We start from the raw sequence: 19,224 nt of genomic DNA, 5'->3' as shown, positions 1-19,224 counted from the left end.
TTGACCTTCTTTTTCTTAAATAAATAAATAAAATATAAAAAAATAAAAAACTAATGAAAAATGTTTGAAAATTTTGAGATTTAACGATAATAACAAAATAAAGGATAAAGTGAATAGTACCATGATTGACTTTTTAATGTGAAAATATGATTTTTCGTTAATAAAGTAAATAGTACCGAAAACTTTTCGTTAAAGGTTACTGAGAAAAATGGATACTAGAAGCTTTTTTTCTCATAATATAAATACTAAAGTTCAATTTTTTTTGGAAAGAGTTAATTTTTTTTTTCGAATATCTGACATGTTATTTGATAACCATACATATCTTGTCTAATGAGTATAATGCACAAATTGTAAATGCAGATATCAGTTTAATATCATCTTAAACATTCAACCATCTTAATTCATAGTTTAATATTATAACATGCAAGATAATCTACAGGAAATAATGAAAAGTTGAATTCTAACGAAATTCCCCTAAAATTTTCTCACTTTGTATGCTAAAATTTCCTCCAATTATGTGGCAACTCTTTGTCCCATTGTCTAGGAATTAAGGAGTTGAACACTTTTGAAATATTTCCAAATCAACTAGTCCATGCATGCTAATAATTTTTGGTATTTTGCATTCAACGAAGAAAACTTCAAACTCTAGACAGTGAGGGCGCTTTCATTGGCATTGACAATGTAGATGGTCCCTAAGGGTAACTAAGCTAATGGACAAGAACAAAAACAAGTTGATGGACGCACACAGGGACATGTGGTTGGCCATGGAAGCTTGAGTGCTTGACTTGATAATATATATATATATATATATATATATATATATATATATATATATATATATATATATGCACGTAACTTGAAAGCCTTCAAACTATTAGGTTTGAAGATTATCATCGATCGCAGCTATGTCTTTCCTGTGAGGCATTTAGTTTTGTCATAGTTGCTGTCAAAGCATGCTGCATGCCTAGGTATTGTGATGGGAAGGGAAACATCATCAGAGAACGCGCACGATTCCCTTTCAGTCACAATCTTTTTGGTATTAGTATGTTTCACATTATTTGAAGATTTTGACCCCTAATCCGTGTGGGAACCAGCATATTAATTAAGCGGTAATCAAGCTTGTTGATGATATTATGCATCATGCATCTTCTTTTTGGTAGCTAATTGGGTACACCAATCATTATTCATCAATTTTGATATATACATTTAGATGACACATTCTTACAATAACTCGATTTATAATTATGTCATTGTATTCAGAACTTAGATTACACATTCTAACGATAACTTGATTTATCTAAAATGAAAATCATTTTCCACTAAATGACTGGTCCAATAATCCCATTAACTAGTAAACATCACTATTCTCCACTACTTGAATATGAAACATAACATCATATAGGAATAAAAATGCTATGATCCGTGGCTGAAATTGGTAATCTCAAACAACATAAAATTAACAATTTGACAATATAATATGTTGTGTTATACTTTGAGTTCAGATTATAAATTTGAATAATAACTTAAATGACCAGCGACTCAAATTAACAAGAAGTTAGATTGACGGACTGACTAAAATGGCATATGGTACGTCAAGACTGTCATGCAATAAAGCATTTCTAAATAAAGTAGAAGGTTCTGAATGACACTTAATTTGACTGATAAACAGTACCAGGTAGGGGGCTGCCTTCAGGACCAAAGTCTAGGGTTTACATGTATGCCGAAAGTTCTAACATTTGTTTAATATTAGTGCCGGGTTGACAATATAATACATACTTAACAGTAGTTAATCAAATAATTGTCTACTAAAAAGGTTTAAGAGTCAAGGCTTAAATTAAAAATATAAGTTTCTCATCGCCAAGGAGCATACATTTTTGTCTCCAGTTGTACCTTCCAGATAATGCCTTCTCAAAGGGTATGTCGGCAATTCACGAATCTCTAGCTCACATAAGTCAGATTGGTTGCTAATCACCGGCTCATCTAATTAAGATTAGAGAGATAATTGAATTCATTAACTTTCATTTTCATATTAATACAATAGCAATGAGTTGCAGTAGAACAGGAAAGAAGAAGAAAAGACTAAAGTAGTAAAACATTAACATTACAGAGTAACGCATGTGGGATACTTTTTTTTTCTTTGGGTCGAGTTGAAATCCTTGAAGGGTTTTTATCGTCTTTGTACTTAGTCATTATTCACCAAAATAATGAATATCTTACTAAAACTTAAAAAAGTGGTAAAACGTTACAAAAAACAAATTAAATGAAAACTATTAAAAAAAATCATGAACAATGGAAATAAGTTGTTTGATTAGTGCAAAGTACAGAAAAAATTGAATAAAATAATAGCATAATTGAGGTGATGCTTTCTCCATAAGGAGATTTGATTTGAAACTTTATTTATGAACAAGATTATTAGGAGTAGTAATAGGTGAATAATTCTTTTCAAAGTTTAATCACCTTTTTGGGCTGTTGGATTCGAAGCTTAATCAATCAGAAAGGGAAGGATTAAGCAGTCTAGCCACTAATATATTCATGGCTCGTAATAAACAAGCAAATAGCAAAGCATATGGTCAGATAGAACGTCTATTGTATGCAGTCTTACTCTTACTTTGTAAAGAGGTTGTTACACAACTTAAACTCGTAATCTTTCGATCATAAAGAAACAACATTTTTGTTGGGCTAAGACTCGCTCTTACATTAGAAATTTAGGAGGTAAGAATATAAAAATTTGACCTTTAAATTGTTCATGCAAGGCAAAGAAAGCAGAAGAGTAAAAACCAATTTTTATATACGAACAATTTTAGATTATAAGTAAAGGAATGCACCTACTTCAACCTGAAAACATACGTAAGTGAAAAGGGAAGACTCCATCACCAAAAACCCGATACCTTCAAAGACAAAAAGCACGTATGAGAAAGAATTACGTTAAAGATTGACAAAAAATAAAAAAAATATTACGTTAAAGACAATGAAAACGAGAGAAGGGAATGAAACGTAAGTTCTCGGATACAAATTACAATATAACTGCTTTTAAGCGCACTTTAATATTATTACAAATTTATGGTAAAAAATACATTATGACATGTTTACTTATCAGTAATGAGTATGAGAAGAAAAATATCGTCTCTTCCTAAGAAAATTAGTAATACAATATCCTAAAAATTATGAATGAGACTTATTCCTTATTTTCTGTATCCCTAAGTATTTAAAGTTCTTACTCGTTCCTAAATTTCCCATTCCTTTCCTTAAATCAGCAGTTGTTTTTTAGTTTCCTTATCATATATATAATGGATACGGGTTAAAAAAGTTAATGCTTTTAACCGTTTAATATTACGGAAGTAAACGTTCTTAAGACCTTGATTAATTACAAACCCCTTGCAAAAAAATCAGAACTTTGATTACATAACATCTCTTTATAGGTACAAATACATAATCATGTGATTTGCATGTATAAATTTTCTTAAACCAAATTTTGGGAGAAAGAGAGAGAGAGAGAGAGATTATGTAGTATATAAGAAACCAAAAATCGTACCCTTCACCACTCACGCACACCTGCAACAAATACAGAGACCCCGCCACAAACTCTCGCTCTCTCACCAATCTCTCAAACTCCCCTGCAACACCAACGCATTCAAATCCCAAATCCAACAAAAAAAAACATACATTCCATTCGATTTCAGTTCCTCAATTCGTAGTTTCACCAAAAACCATGCTTATTCTCCTACCCTTCGTTCTTCTTCTTCAACTCCTCACCACCCTCTGTTTCTCTGCTCCAAAACCAGAAACTCTAATCCTACCCCTCAAAACACAAACCCTCCCTCAAGGGTACCTCCCAAAATCCACCAACAAGCTCTCCTTCCACCACAACGTCACCCTCACAATCTCCCTTTCGGTCGGCTCGCCGCCGCAGCAAGTCACCATGGTCCTTGACACCGGCAGCGAGCTCTCCTGGCTCCGCTGCAAAAAAGCTCCCAACTTCAACTTTGTTTTTAACCCACTCGCATCCAAGTCCTACTCCCCAGTCCCCTGCTCCTCTCCTGTCTGCCGGACCCGGACCAGCGACTTCCCCAATCCCGTTTCCTGCGACCCGAAAAAGCTCTGCCACGCCATTCTCTCCTACGCCGACGGTTCCTCCATCGAAGGCAACCTCGCATTGGAAACTTTCAATCTCGGGTCGTCAGCCCAACCCGGTACGATATTCGGGTGCATGGATTCCGGGTCCAGTTCGAACGCCGATGAGGACGCCAAGACAACCGGGTTAATGGGCATGAACCGCGGGTCATTGTCCTTCGTAACACAGATGGGATTTCCGAAATTTTCCTACTGCATATCGGATCGCGACTCGTCCGGTATTTTGCTTTTCGGCGAAGCGAAATTTGGTTGGCTCAAACCGTTAAATTACACCCCTCTGGTTCAGATATCGACACCATTACCGTACTTCGACCGGGTCGCGTACTCGGTCCAGCTGGAGGGGATCCGGGTTGGAGGTAAGGTGTTACCACTCCCGAAATCGGTTTTCGTACCGGACCATACCGGGGCGGGTCAAACAATGGTCGACTCGGGGACCCAGTTCACTTTCCTACTCGGTCCGGTTTACACCGCGCTGAAAAACGAATTCGCTCAGCAGACCAAACCGGTTCTGAAAACTTTGGACGACCCGAATTTCGTGTTCCAAGGAGCGATGGATTTGTGTTTCCAAGTCCCCACGAACCGGCCGAGCCTGCCCGAGTTGCCGGCAGTGACGCTGATGTTTCGGGGGGCCGAGATAAGCGTGTCGGGGGAGAGGCTGCTGTATCGGGTGGCGGGAATGGTTAGGGGCGGGAATCAGGTGTATTGCTTCACATACGGGAACTCTGACTTGCTGGGCATAGAGGCGTTTGTGATTGGTCACTATCATCAGCAGAACCTGTGGATGGAATTTGATCTGGAGAAATCTAGGGTGGGAGTGGCTGAGGTTAGGTGTGATCTTGCTGGTCAAAAGCTTGGCCTAGGTGCTTAAGTGGGACCCGGGCTAGGTCTGAGCTGGCAAAGTTTTGGTGACTTACAAATCAATACGATAAGATGAAGGTATTTCAAACCAATAACGTACTACGACGTGAGCGGCAAAGGCTAAGACATGTCTCATTAGGTGATTGTGTGGACCATGATGGGCCGAACAAAGTTGTTGATACTAAGATAGGTGGCCCATTTTGTTCAGATATTATGTGGTCCTGGGGATTTGCGTAAATATCAAAAATTAGGTGGTACTTTGAATAGTTTAACTTTTCTGTTTTGGTAATTTTGTAGTTTATTTTAATTTTTTAACAGTGAGATTCTGTAACTCTGTGTTGGGCAATGAATATGTATTTTTGTGTTGGGCAATGAATATGTATTTTAGTGACGGCAGGTGGGGCAGGAGGGGTAGAATGTTGCAGGGTTCGATTGCCCATGATTCCAAAAGATTTTTCAGTATGATATTCACACAAGATAATACATTACGTTTTTATATAAATAATGAGATATGTGTGTTAAAAGGTTAATAATTTAAAAATTAAAACTTTTTATCACTTACATAAAAACATATGATATATCATCCATGTTCCCATTATAACTAAAAATTTCTTCAAGATTCCAACTCCAATGGCGGAGTTTGGATTTTCTGTGGGACCGAAGAGGATGGTGAAGGGTGCCTAATCTATCAAGAGTTGCACATATTATAAAATCATACATTAATTTGCACTTGAATTGTCTCCCTCCCCCATGTTTTGCTCAATTTACCCTACATATGTGATAAAAGATAATATGCAATTTCCATAGTCTCAAATTTTCATTGAAATTGATACACAATGTACTAAATCCCTTGTTCGTAAAATATGTTTTTAAAATTTAATGATCAAGTCATGAAAATCAATGTAGATGATCTAATATCCTACTAGATAGGGTGTTGAGTTTTTATCCGTATGTTTCGGGTTTGAAACCCTCCCCACTTCCCCTATATATATATATATATATTTTTTTTTTTAAGTTCTATAATAAATAAACTATTCCCTTGGCGATCATAAATAAAACAAAATGTGGCCTATTTATACCACAACAAAAGTCAAAGCGAATTTCTTTAGAGAAGTGTTATTGGCACTCCAAAAATCTCATTTTACACTCCTCACAAGTGTATTTTTCTTTCTAAATATAGAAAGTTTGGAGTGTAGAATGAGAAATTTGGAGTACCAATAACAATTCCCTTTATTTATCTATGACGGCCTTTATTATGATGGTCAAACGTGTGATGTAATCTTAGAACCAGTTAGAGTTACGTTGTTTGTTTGTTTTGTTGTTGTGGTCACATTGGTGACGTAGTCTTAGAGTTTGTTTGGTGAGTTAGATGAGATTGAGCCTTAAGGATATAATAGGATTGGCACGGACATGTAAGACATGACTTGTAACTCATGTATAAAGATAAGTTAGATAACTCATTCTATTTTGATTCATAACCTATCATGTCCAATCTTCCCTATCTACATTTTAACACAACAAACAAGAGACTGGACTCAAGTCCATTTTAATTGGCCACAATCAATCCAAAGAGGCCCTTAAAACTAGAGGGACTTACTCGAAAGAGATTCACCAATAGAAAACCTAATTCATTTTCTTCTTTCAACCTGTTACATTGAAATTGCTCCCTCAATAAAATTCAATTATTTTAAATTAATGAGAGAATGAATGATTTGAACATTGAACATAATAGATTGTAAACGCACTGTAACTAACATGACAATTCACCACTTTTGATAGACAACCTAATTTTGGTTTCTTGGTTGGTTATGTTGTTTGGTTTCTTGTTGATCAGAACGGTGCGTTTAGGACTGGTTGCTGATTGGGGAAGCCCGAAAGTTGAAACCGAAAAGGAGTCTCCGAGATTTAGCAGTCAAAGCAGCCGTTAAAGACTAACCAGGAGGGAAACGGTGTCGTGGCGAAACACTAATTGAACTAAAATCTTCGTAGAGTTGTTAAACAAACCAAACAGTTCCGACGGGAGCGGCAAAACGCGTCCGAGTCGACTCAGATTTCTGCACGCTCCAACTCGCTCCCTTTCTTCCAACGAAGAAGCGCTTGCATGGCGTTTTCGTGAAAACGCTGCCGTTTCTTGTGATCTGAGCCATCCGAAGTCGTTTCTTTTCTGTGAGTCCTTTGTCTATTCGCGTTTCTCAGTCCCTTGTTTATTTTCTGATTGCTTTGATTTTCTTGATCGTAGCTTACGAAAGCTTCTTCTAATATGCCTCTGTAATTCTTAATCTCTCACAGCATTCGATTGCGACCTGAATCACTAAAGTTCAAAGAATAATTTTTTGTGGTTAATTGCATAGCTAAGGGAACGTGATTTGGGGATTAGGGTTCTTATTGGTTTGTGATTTTGTATCAGGAATTTGGAATTAATTGGGTTTTGGTTTTTTTATTTTTTTCACTCGTGATTTTCTTACTGCACGTCAATTGGGAATCTGGAGTTACGTTTTACCAGTATTTTGCTTCTGTTTGTGTATGAATTATGAGGATTACTGGTTGTATGTGTTTTCTTGGCGTGTTTCAGTTCAGTGAATTGGAAAGTCAGTGACTTCATAGTTTGAGCAGAGAGGGCTTTGGAACTCTACAGACATGAGTTTTGTATTCCGGGGTTCCAGGGCGGATATCGAAAGTGGATTCCCGGAATTTATAACAGAGCGGCGTGCAGTGGTACATTTCTTGTATTTCACATATTTCCATTGAATTTGGCCCTAATTCGACCTTTTTCAAGGGTGGAGGTTTGAATTTCATGTTTTAATCCATGGCCAGTGTGTATGCAATTTTCTATTTTTCTCATTTGCCAATACCCTTTGGGCCTAATTGCACCTTCTAGGGAACAGGGGCAAAGTTATTATTATTCATTAATTTGTACTGATATTGGTTGTTTTATCTCAGCGCGTTCATCCACCACGCTCTGTCAATTCCAACTCACTTGCTTTTCTTGTCACAGGTGCCTATAATATTACCCTTTGTATAGTCTTGTAATTTTGTTGGTTGGTACTGATATCTGTTTATGTGTTGTCTTATGGTCAGTTCTTTTGCTGTTCATGATACTGAACTCACACCAGATGTCACCAAATTTTCTGGTATTGTCTTTCTCCGAGTCTGTTAAATTGGTTTGCTACATTTACTGGTCCAGGTTGCTGTTCGTTTAGGTTGTTTTATGAGAAATTTAAACATCGTTCTTTTAAACTTATGCATGTAGCTCTGGCTAGTTCTTGGTGTCTTTTTGATGGCTACAACATTAAGGATGTATGCAACATGTCAACAACTTCAAGCTCAAGCACAGGCTCATGTAGCATCAGGCAGTGGCCTTCTTGGCCATACTGAATTGCGGTTGCATATGCCACCATCGATAGCCCTAGCAACAAGAGGGCGCCTTCAAGGCCTCAGGCTTCAGCTTGCACTTCTTGACCGGGAATTTGATGACCTAGGTTAGTGGTTAAATCTGTCTGAAAATGATTTTTACATCTTGAAACCCCATTCATGGCTGTTATAAAAATTTTACTAGCCAAACCATAGCTTTGTCTCTTAGTATTTTTTATAGCCTTTAGTTTTATGCCAAATTACTCTACTGTTCAATACCAGATTATGAAACTTTGCGAGCTCTGGATTCTGATAATGTTCCAGCAGCTTCTTCTATGAGTGAGGAAGAGATAAATGCTCTTCCGGTCCATAAATACAAGGTGCCAGGTCCTCAAATGTAAGTTCTCTAGTTTTTTTTTGCCTTGAGTGATTGATTTAGACAAAAAGAGTCCAACAATTTTTGAGACAAATGGAAGAATGAATTGAATTATAGTTGTTTAGCCTTTGCATGTTGAATACATTTGTTTTATCATGGTTTTGTTCTGTATGCAGTGGTGCTTCATCAATGCAACAAGCTTCATCTTCAGCACCTGCTGAGGTGGCTATATATTATCCCTCTTTCCTTTTGTATTTTTCACCCTTCTATCACTCTATAAGAGTAAAGAGATTCCTGCATTTCATTTTGTATGAGTACAACCAGAAGAAATTTTGTGTATGATATGATAGCAGTGCATTTATTCTGTGGCATTGTATCTTTCTGTTCTATTTTGCAGAAGAAGCAAGAAACTGTCGACACAGTTGGGAGCACAAAAGCAGTGGAAGATGAACTGACTTGTAGTGTTTGCCTGGAGCAAGTTACTGTGGGAGAACTAATCCGCAGCCTTCCATGCTTGCATCAGGTTCGGTTCTCTTTTCAGTGGTTTGACATTCTTAGGCTTCTTTTTCCTGTATTTTTCAGTTGCAAGTTTTAGGATTTCTTGCTGAACAAAAATGTTTGCTAAGAAATTCTTCTGATACGGAGTAATGTGTGGTTGGTCCCAACTACAAAATGCATCTAGGCTCGACCCTACACACACACACACGTGCACACACGTCCCCACACCGCACGCTCTCTCACTCAAGCAAATTATGAACCTAAAACACATCTCTAGCTAATTGGACAAGAGGAGTCTCATTTTGCACTCCAAACCTTGTGTGGTGCATTGTTGTGATAGAAGACACTTTTATGTAATGGTGCTCCGGTATTCTAAAATCTCGCTTTATTATTGTGTTTCTTTCTGTTGTTTTGCTGCAGTTCCATGCTAGTTGCATTGATCCATGGCTGAGGCAGCAGGGAACCTGTCCGGTATGTAAATTCCGAGCAGGATCAGGGTGGCATGAAAATGGAGAAGCTGGAACGGATGCTTCTTACATGGTTTAATTATAACAGAGTAACTAGTAGATGTACCTTCCTGCATAGTTAGGCACACTGATGGATCAGATTCAAGGGTTATGGCCAGCATTGGCATTGCTGTAATTATCTTGACATTTAGGCATTGAAATGGCTGAATATATTATGCCCTCAATACAACAAATTTTGTGTATTTTGAAATCCGTATAAAAAAGATGGTCTTTGTAGACCACATGACATGGCGGGAATCGAGATCCTCTTCGGATCTCTGTGTCCAGAGCTAAAGGATCAGTAGATTCCAACCACTCATTTTTAATCTTGCGGCTCCTATTAGCCAATCTCACTGGTTCACCTTACACAAATTAAGGGTCAAAATTTCTCTCTTCAACGGTCCGGATCTCTTTGTCCATAAGCTCTAGACATAGAGATCCGGAGAGGATCCCAATTCATATGGCGGTTGTGGTTGAATTAATTTTTCACCAAGGAGTGCAGGATGAATTTTTGGAGAGCGATAACATCTCCGTTCCTTACGAACATGGCCTTTTTAGCGGTTGTGATTGGATTAAAATTGAAAAACTCATAAATCTAAGGCTTTTCTAGTACTACTCTGTTGGGGGAAATTGCAAATTATAACGCTTGAAGCGACATACATATCCCAAATCCATAAAAAAAAAAATCAAAAGAGTAACAATCTTCACGGGCGCTCAAAGTAATTGCCGGTGCTGCTGGTATTCTTTCCGAAGAGGCTTAACCTTCATCAGCTCAGCTTTTGGTTTTCCAGAAAATTTAAAAAAGAACAAGAAGATAACAGATGCGTATCTCTCGCGCATGAATTTTTCTTAAAATTTAAATATCTTCTTCTGTGGAATTCCGAACAGAATCAAAAGTTTCTTCTTGCGTGGAAGAGCACCTGATTCTGTGGCAGTTTGATGTGTCTGACTTGGACAACAAGCTACTCGACAGTTCACCTCTTCTCTGCCTTCAGCTGCTGCTTCATTTGTTTCCGGCAAACCCACTGCCATGGACGTTCTGTCGTTGAAGTTTGATGTGGCGATAATTCTCTCAGCATAATTAGATAGAATCTTTGAGGAAAGGCCAAAGATGTTGGTGAATCAAGGTTTAGCCTGTCGTTCTGGCAATACAGATAAAATTGAACCTGATTTCTGAGGTCACTTCCCAATGCGAGATGGAAAAGAGAATGGCGGACGCCGCAGGTGGTTATACTTACAGAAAATCTCTCACAACCCCAAGCTTCTGGAAGGGTGACGGATGAGTCTTCACTCTTGGATGATGGAGCAGGAGTTGAATCTGATAGTGCAAACAACGATGACTGTATGTCATCCTGCACCAAGGAATAACACAAATTATCATTCAGAACTTCGACATTGAGCATTCATTTCCTCCAAGAAAACTAAAGATCCTACCGGGCCAAGGAAACAAAAGTGATGAAGGTGGCTTCTTATCTGCAAACAAATGATCCTTGTTTGATCTGTCAGCATCCCACAGCTTGTCAAGTGTACGTGTGATTGGATGAACATCCACTAGAGGGTAGAACACCTCCATGTCATCCTTGAAGTTATAAGTAGATCGAGGAGGATGCAATGTACGCAATGTTCTGCCTCCTTGCGGTGTATCCTCTGCAGTAGATGCATCAAGTGTAACTGAAGATGCTACTCCGCTGCCAGCTGCTGTAACTGAGATGTCTCGGCAGATAAACTTGAACGGCCTGGATTTCGAGAGCTCGATACTGCCATAGATAGAGGAAGACTTGATGAAGTCACAGAAGGGGGTCAGGCAGAAGGGTTACATCTTCAACAGCGTCTCCTAAATTACTCATGATTTGAGAGGCGAGGCTAAAAATCTAAAGATTTACTAGACCTTGCCATTCAATGGTGAAGAAATTGATACTTGCAATACAAGTTTTGTGTATCTGATTGAAATCTCCTTGTTAAGGCCTTGTGATTCATAAAGTTCCCGAATTTGGAACTTTTGTCAAGAATTTAGCAGCCGGAAATTATTAGAATCGGAATTTCCGATCTAGGAAATTTCAATCGGGCCGATTAATTCCGGGCAGCACAGTAAAGAAATGCAATAATTCAGCATAAATAAATAAAAGCATGGATTATGTAATAATTCAACACCTCATATTTCAATAACACATCAATAACATCTTTTCTGGTCCGAAAATAACTTATTTATGGAGGACACAGTTCGGTCTAACTTGCGAATTAAATTTATTTATTGTAGCTACTTAAATACGAAGGATCAAGCTCATGCAAACATGCGAGTCTGCGACCGAGTGCCTATTTTGCTTTCCCTTTTCCCTTTCCTCCGCCCTTCTTGGCATCTAACTTTGCTTGAATACGAGCAGCGGCAGCAGCTTTGGCCTCTTCTCTCTTCTTCTTCTCTTCCTCTTTGTTTGCAGCAACTAACTCCCTCTGTTTCTTCAGTTCTCTGTTGTGAGGACCAACACAAAATTCAATCAATCATACTGGTTACAAAAAAGTTGGTAGATCTCAATGGAACCAACAAAAAGTTCAACGGTAACAATAAGACTTGCATTATATATCTGGAATGTAAGTTATGGAGAAGATGAAAATAAATGGACTTACTCTAGCCTAGCCCTTTCCTCTGAAGCACTACCCAAGCTTAATCCCTTCCGTGGATTGCAAGCAACCAACTCCACTTCAAATACAAGGGTTGCACTGCAGGAGTAATTTGTAATGGACGATGAATTAATTCCAAAGGCATTGTAGAGCGACACCATTTGTAACAAGAAATAAAACATGATTAACCAAGAAAATTGATGTAGACTTTTACGAACACTTGGATACAGTCATACACCAGAATGCTTAATGCACAAATTGGCAAGTACCGAGCGTGAAGGCCCTCCCTCGTCTTACCACCTGGAATTTATGTACATTTCTTTTCAACATGCTTCTGGAGATTTTACATCTATTCAACAAATATCTTGGTTTATAGTTGGGAATCGAAGATCACCAACCAAATAACTCTTAAATCATAGACTAAGATGCAATTGTTTACTATAAGCATATACTATCCACATTTGGGAGATAATTATGTCTGGACAGTGTTGTTTTGGCATCTCGGTGCGCAAACATATTTTTAACTTAACAAAGCTACTAGCACTCCTAGTGTCCCTTAATAAAAAAAATTTGACAGAAAAATAATGAATAGAACAAAGGCATTACCCGGGTGGGATATCTGGTGGAGAACCAGCACTTCCATAGGCGTATTCTGGCTTGCAAGTGATCTTAGCAATCTCCCCAACCTGATGAAACAATCAAAAGAGAAAACATGTAATAGGGGACTTAAAAAATTCACAAAAAAATCCTCAAAGAGAAGCTTATTTTAACCTTCATGGTTTTCACTGCAATATCCCAAGCCTTGATCACACTGCCCTTCCCAATCTCAAATGAGAATATTGTATTATCTTCGTGCGTCGTGTCAAAGACTTCGCCGGTTTCCTCAAGAATGCCTTCATAATGAACTGCCAACATAATGTCTATGATTATTAACAAATTGAACATAAGTTTGCTAGGTATTTCCACTCAACCTAATCACAAAATGTTCCCACTGCACAAACGAAAAATAAATATGATCAGCAACAACACTCTAGCCCTTACCATCAACGAGCGGAAGGTCTTGGGTCGGAGCAATTGCATCTGGCTTTGCACGCCTTACAATTTTCTTGAGAACACCGCCATCCCCGGATAAATCAATTGCATCACTCATGGCTGCAGCAGTTGCAATCTTCAATGTTCTGGTCATGTCATAGACATACAAACATGAATCCATGACATGATAAAATGGATATGAAAAAGGCAAATCCACCACATCATTACTTAGCATAAAAAAAAACCTCCAGAAAGGTTGTATCTTTGGAAAAAAAATTTCCATTAACTAATGATAAATTGCAGGACATTAATAAAAAATTTCAAAACCCTAGAGGAATTTCCATTAACTAATGATAAATTGCAAGACATTAATAAAAAAAATTCAAAACCCTAGTGGGTTTTTGATACAATTACAAACAAAAACCCCCCAAAAGTTTTAAATTTTGTTGTTCTAAACAGAAATTAACAAGTAATTGAAGCTAAACTAATAAAATTAGGGGTTTTAACTAAAATCCACCAATTACTTCAATCTCAAATTAACAAGGTGAGAAAAAATAAAATTAAAAAAAATACAAAAATCAGTAATTTTGGGAGTAAGGGTGAGAGAGTTGGAGTTGGACTGACCCGTTTCGAGGCGATAAAGGAGCTTCGGAAACGGAGAGGGGCAATCGGGTCGTCGGGTTGAAAGGGAGACGATAAATCGGGTGGTATAGCCGGGAGCTTCGGTGGCCATCGGCGTCTGATGAAGGATGCACTCGACGCGGAAAGATGGCGTCTTTATATAACGATGACTCGATCATGATAATGAAATTCCCACGCGCACGTTTAGCGTGTGATTCAGCAGATGCTGAAATGATGGGAGAAGTATAAGTGGATGAAGCATAAGGTACCGCTCAAAGTTTTTACCGTACCACGATTAATGTTAGAGAGATCAATTAGATTAATTTTTTTGATCAAAATTATAAATTATATGATGTATCATCAATAAAAATAAGCATGTTAATTAATATTTAGTTAATAATCTAATTATCAGTAATCACACATGCAAAAACTTGATCTGAATTTGTCACTGAAGTTGAGAGAACATGCTTGAATTTGTTTGACGACGTTGAAGTGTGGGAGATTATGAGATAGGTTAGATAACTCACTCTATTTGAGATTCGTAACCTATTTTTGTCCTATTATATCCAAGTTACGTTCTTACACAACAAACGTCGGTTGGGTTATGTTCAATTAAAACGACAAACATCAGTTTGATTACAAGTCCAATTTAATTGGACAAAACTCATCACATCATGCCTACCAAATCCTCCTAATCCACCAAAACCGGAGATTTAGACCGTTGAAATTTGATCCAACAGCTACAAACAGGGCCCACTTTAAAAGTTATAATAACTTTAGCCGTTGGATCAAATTTCAACGATCCCGATTTCCGAATTTAGTAAATTAGGAGGAAGAGATCCGAAGATATCCCTTTTCTACCCAAAAAAGTCCTAATGGTAGTTGGATTCATGTTGAAAATTAAAAGCTGCCGTTTCTCTTTTCTCTAGCCCCAAAACCGGTCCTTTTCTTTTTCCTGTTCTGTTACAAACAAGAACAACCAGCCCTTTTCATTTCACATTGATGATTTGGATATTGCATGAGCAGAGATAAAACAAATTACTCCTCCAATTTCCGAATTAGACCCCACCACATCGGGCTTTTTCTCCTTTCACTCCCTCCACCTCTTGTCTTCCAAGTTGAGTCCACCGGCGTTTAAAATTCTTGGTCCATCCCTGTGCACGAAGCATGCAACGGGAGAGACCCACGTAGGAGTTATGCTCCCGCGTGATCGTGGGGTCCTAGACGAAGCTCCACGTGAGCAACGGTCCAAAATGGCGCAGAGCTTGATTTGGATGATTATCTGCAGGGCGCCACGTATTGATTAACTTATGTTCCGATTAGATTCCAGGGAGCCTATCATGTCCTTCAGGGTGGCGTGACCGTGATGTGACCGTTGACCAAGCTACTTATCAGCACAGTAAACGTAAAAGATATTTACATAAAAGATATTTATATATAAAGCCGGAGTGTTCTACTTCTACCATCATATAAATCAGACCCATCGCTGATAATTACATTTTGACGAAGTGACTCTTATTAGCATTTTAAAATTTTCATTCTACATTTTTTATAAGTGTATTTTTTTCTAATTAAAGAAAGTTTGAAATGCCAAATGAGATTTTTGAAATACTAATAACAATTCTCTTTGATAAATATCTTTTATATATAAAGTTGGAGGTTAATTTTGGTGTCACGGCTTTGACAAAATGAATATAACAAAAATGCCCCTGGGCCAAAAAAAAAAAAATCAAAACAGCAAAAATGAATGCATAAGATAATACAATGGTAATTTTGTAAATTTACCCACGCGTCCCTCATTGCTCCGCCTTATTCCTTTTGTTTCTCTGCTTTTTGTTTCACTGTGCACAGCGCTGCCCAAGCGTCCTCATCCGTGTGCCTTTTTGTTGGATTTTCTTCCTGCTATACGTGTGTTGCTCATCCTGGAACGGAAGAAAGATGGAAAAGCAGGGCCCTTCCATTTGCTTCCACAGATTTTTCGACCTCTCTCAGAGGCTCCAAATGTTTCTGATTCGGGTATAATGTCATCAAATTCTGGACGACGTGCATCCAGACATCAGTTTGGTAAAGGTGAAGATTTGCCTAATCCTATTGGTACATAATCATATGAGAAAATAAGGATTTGAACATGTTAATTAGGTAAGAATTAGTTTACATTAGAGAATATATATGATTTTGGAATGTGTTGGTGTACTCAAGGACAATTATATCTGTGAACAGATGTTTGGTTGGAAAGTCTACCCATAAAGAAGAACAAATATAAGGGTAGAGAATGTGAATTCCCAAAGAGTAGGATTGGCCCTTCGTTTTAAAATTTTCGTACTTTACTTCTCATTCTTATATACCCTTATGTATCAGTAACATGTATTCGACTTTAGAACTTTATTCGAAATCATTTGGTGGGTGTTTGGAATTTTAGAATTAGATTTTCAATTGGTTTGGTGAATTCTTAACTTTTAATCTCATTTGGGCTATTTAGCTGTTTTTGTTATGAAATTGTTCACTGATTGCATATTGGTAATTTGATAGATTTTGTTTGTGTTAGCTCCAATTTCTTGCTCTAAGAAAACCAATTGGTTGGGTTTAAGTTTTTCGTACTTTTCGTTGTTTTGTTTGCATAAAAACATGTTTTACAAATTTGGGGACTGATCTGAAATCAAATTGGTGGATGTTTGTAATCCCAATTGGAGAAGACTATTTTTGCTCAAAAGTTTGTTAATTGATAGAGATTGCAAGTATAACATGGTGTTGTGTTGGATTTTGGTTGGTTTAGGTTGTAGAAGATGGGGGCTTTGGATGCAAGGAAGTTGGTGTCATTTGCAATTGGTTGCATGGGGTGTTTTCTCTTTATACCGAAGTTTGAGAAAGAGTTCAACTTTGGTATGTATTTGAAAATTAGTTTATTATTATTATTTTTTTTTTTTTTAAATTCTAATTCTGTGGTATACATCTTCTCCAAATTCAGAGAATTTTGTGATTATAAACATTTTCATCATTCAAGGGAGTCAGACTGATGGTTCTTTGCACTACAACTTGGTCATGTTAGGCTTTTCTTATCATTGAGCCAAAACGATTTGGTGATATAGATTTTGCAACTTATCATGTTAGACTAATAATTTTTCCATCAATTTCTCATCTTTTTTTTTTTTTTTTTTTTGGTTTACGAACGTTAATTGTTTGATCCATGGTATAGTATGTTGAAAGATAACATGTTAACAATAGTTTTAAACCAACATGATCTTACCCCATTTCGAAAACAAATTAAAGAAATAATGATGGACATGCATGTTAAAAATATTACGAATTTAAAGAGGTGAAACCCAACTCATAACTGCTACCTATTTAGTTTAACACAATTTTCCTTTGCTTGGTTGCTGAGAAAATGTTGGGAAACAAAGGAACTCAATTTGAGTGCTATTGTCGTAATTCAAAAAATGTCTTTTGCACGCGTGCATGAAGGTTAGTGTTTAGGAATTTAGATTGGGAAAGGATAATGAACAATGGTTGGGTAATCTCAATAAAAATCATAAATAATGTAACGCATGTTTTTTTTGTTTTTTAAATGACAAAAGTGACTAATATGGTTGCATAATGTATAAACAAAAGTAGAAAATAGTATTAGACAGGAAAGCGGTTTTGACGCACAGTTTTTATTTTTTTATTTTTAATCGGCAAATTAGATAAATTAAACAACAACAAGAGTCAAAATGCGAAGTCTTTTTCTGCGTTAGTGGGAGGATGTTAGTTGTTAAAGATCTCGAAGTTTGAAACTAACACACTATAAACCTAGAACAAAATTGTATGCGAAGCTAAAAACATGTATTTTTCTCATTTTGTCGTTCGATGTTGTTTTCGCTTAAGTGTTATACTAGCAGAAGTACTTATGAAAGTTTTTATGATGGACCCATAAGGCATGGAAAAATCTTGATCAGTGCCCCCAGGGCACTGGATATGCCTCTTTGCATGCACGACAAACGTTCGCTAAGTTGTGCATTATAAGCAATTGTCCGTGGCAAAATCTTACAACCATCTATACTTTATCATTCATCACATTTTGCCTAATGTTACTAATCAATTTTGTGCATCCGAACCAAGTAAATTGTACAATGCATGAACCGCTTATAACCACTGGCGGAGGCATCAAGGGACCATGGTGGTCTTTGGCCTATCGTGATCTTGAAAAAAACATATATATGTGTGTTTGTCTACCCATTTCTGTTGCTGTAAAACCCTCCTATTGTTCAACACTTCAGATAAATTCAATCATTATCTCTTGTTATGGTCCTTTATCACAAATCAAACCTTTAAAATCAAACCCATCATTTACTTTTACTTATAAAAATAAAAAAAAATCTTTCCCTCACACTCTAATCTGATTTGTATCACGTTACAATGCAGAGATTCGAGAGCTATTTCCTATCTCATTCTCGAAATTTCAGATTTCATATTTTTTCTCATCCCAAATTCCAAATTCATTCAACTAATAAAAAAAATTACAAATTTATTCAATAAGTAACAATAAGATTTGTAAATCGCTATTATTGTCTATAATTTTTATTCGTTTCTACTCTATTTGATCTCTTACTTTAGTGTTAGGATTTCTAAACATTTTCTTGATTCTCCCTATTGAGTTTAATAATTCTTTCAATAGTATAAATGACGAGGTTTTCATGTTATTGTTTCAAAATGTGAAAACTCCTCGAAGATGAATACGATTACGTTGGATACATATTATATGGTATTTTGGTTAGTGATTTTATAGACACTACCCTTTTTCCTTCTACATTGTGATAGGCTTCTCTTCACAAGAATTCTTGGCTTTGCCACTGCACGCATGTGATGATTATTGATATTATATAGTTCTCTTTTCACATTAAGTAAACAATGCTTCAACATCAAATGTTTGTGGTAAAACTATAGTTAATGAGATGGCAGAGAGTCAAAGACCCAAGTAGGAGTTCCTCTCCCGCATGATTGTGGGGTCCTAACAAAGCTCCACGTGAGCAACGGTCCAAAATGGTGTAGGGAAAGAGATCATCTCCGGATCTCTTCCTCTAAAGCTCAAGGATCAAATGATATGGGTTTTTGAAATTTGATCAAACGGTTAAAAATTATTATAGTTTTTAAAAGTTTTTACTAATTTCTCTGTTTTTAACTGTTAGATCAAATTTCAAAAACCCGAATCATTTGATTCTTGGGTTTTTAAAAGAGAGATCCGTAGAAGATTTCTTTCCA

The 19,224-nt window shown here is 37.0% G+C and overlaps 3 protein-coding genes across 3 annotated transcripts; 2 read left to right on the top strand and 1 right to left on the bottom strand.

The window, feature by feature from the left end:
• Nucleotides 1-3,447: 3,447 nt before the first annotated feature.
• LOC137734715 (aspartic proteinase PCS1) lies at nt 3,448-5,353 on the top strand. Its single transcript, XM_068473982.1, has one exon. The coding sequence runs from the start codon at nt 3,710-3,712 to the stop codon at nt 4,997-4,999; it is 1,290 nt and encodes a 429-aa protein (XP_068330083.1). The 5' UTR covers nt 3,448-3,709; the 3' UTR covers nt 5,000-5,353.
• Nucleotides 5,354-6,869: 1,516 nt separating this feature from the next.
• On the top strand, nt 6,870-9,923 carry LOC137734775 (E3 ubiquitin-protein ligase SDIR1-like). Its single transcript, XM_068474061.1, has 9 exons — nt 6,870-7,155; nt 7,562-7,704; nt 7,930-7,984; nt 8,068-8,120; nt 8,240-8,468; nt 8,623-8,737; nt 8,893-8,938; nt 9,114-9,239; nt 9,635-9,923. The coding sequence occupies exons 2-9, from the start codon at nt 7,627-7,629 to the stop codon at nt 9,758-9,760; spliced, it is 828 nt and encodes a 275-aa protein (XP_068330162.1). The 5' UTR covers nt 6,870-7,155; nt 7,562-7,626; the 3' UTR covers nt 9,761-9,923.
• A 1,934-nt stretch (nt 9,924-11,857) lies between these two features.
• LOC137733957 (peptidyl-prolyl cis-trans isomerase FKBP20-1) lies at nt 11,858-14,192 on the bottom strand. Its single transcript, XM_068473178.1, has 6 exons — nt 13,993-14,192; nt 13,378-13,514; nt 13,108-13,241; nt 12,943-13,022; nt 12,343-12,435; nt 11,858-12,184 (listed from the first exon to the last, which is right to left on the bottom strand). Exons 1-6 carry the CDS (start codon nt 14,166-14,168, stop codon nt 12,034-12,036), a joined length of 771 nt encoding a protein of 256 aa, XP_068329279.1. The 5' UTR covers nt 14,169-14,192; the 3' UTR covers nt 11,858-12,033.
• Between the last annotated feature and the right edge of the window lie 5,032 nt (nt 14,193-19,224).

The sequence above is a fragment of the Pyrus communis genome, chromosome 5 (genome assembly GCF_963583255.1).
Source record: "Pyrus communis chromosome 5, drPyrComm1.1, whole genome shotgun sequence".
Classification (NCBI taxonomy): domain Eukaryota; kingdom Viridiplantae; phylum Streptophyta; class Magnoliopsida; order Rosales; family Rosaceae; genus Pyrus; species Pyrus communis.
This window is presented reverse-complemented; position numbering and strand designations above follow the sequence as displayed.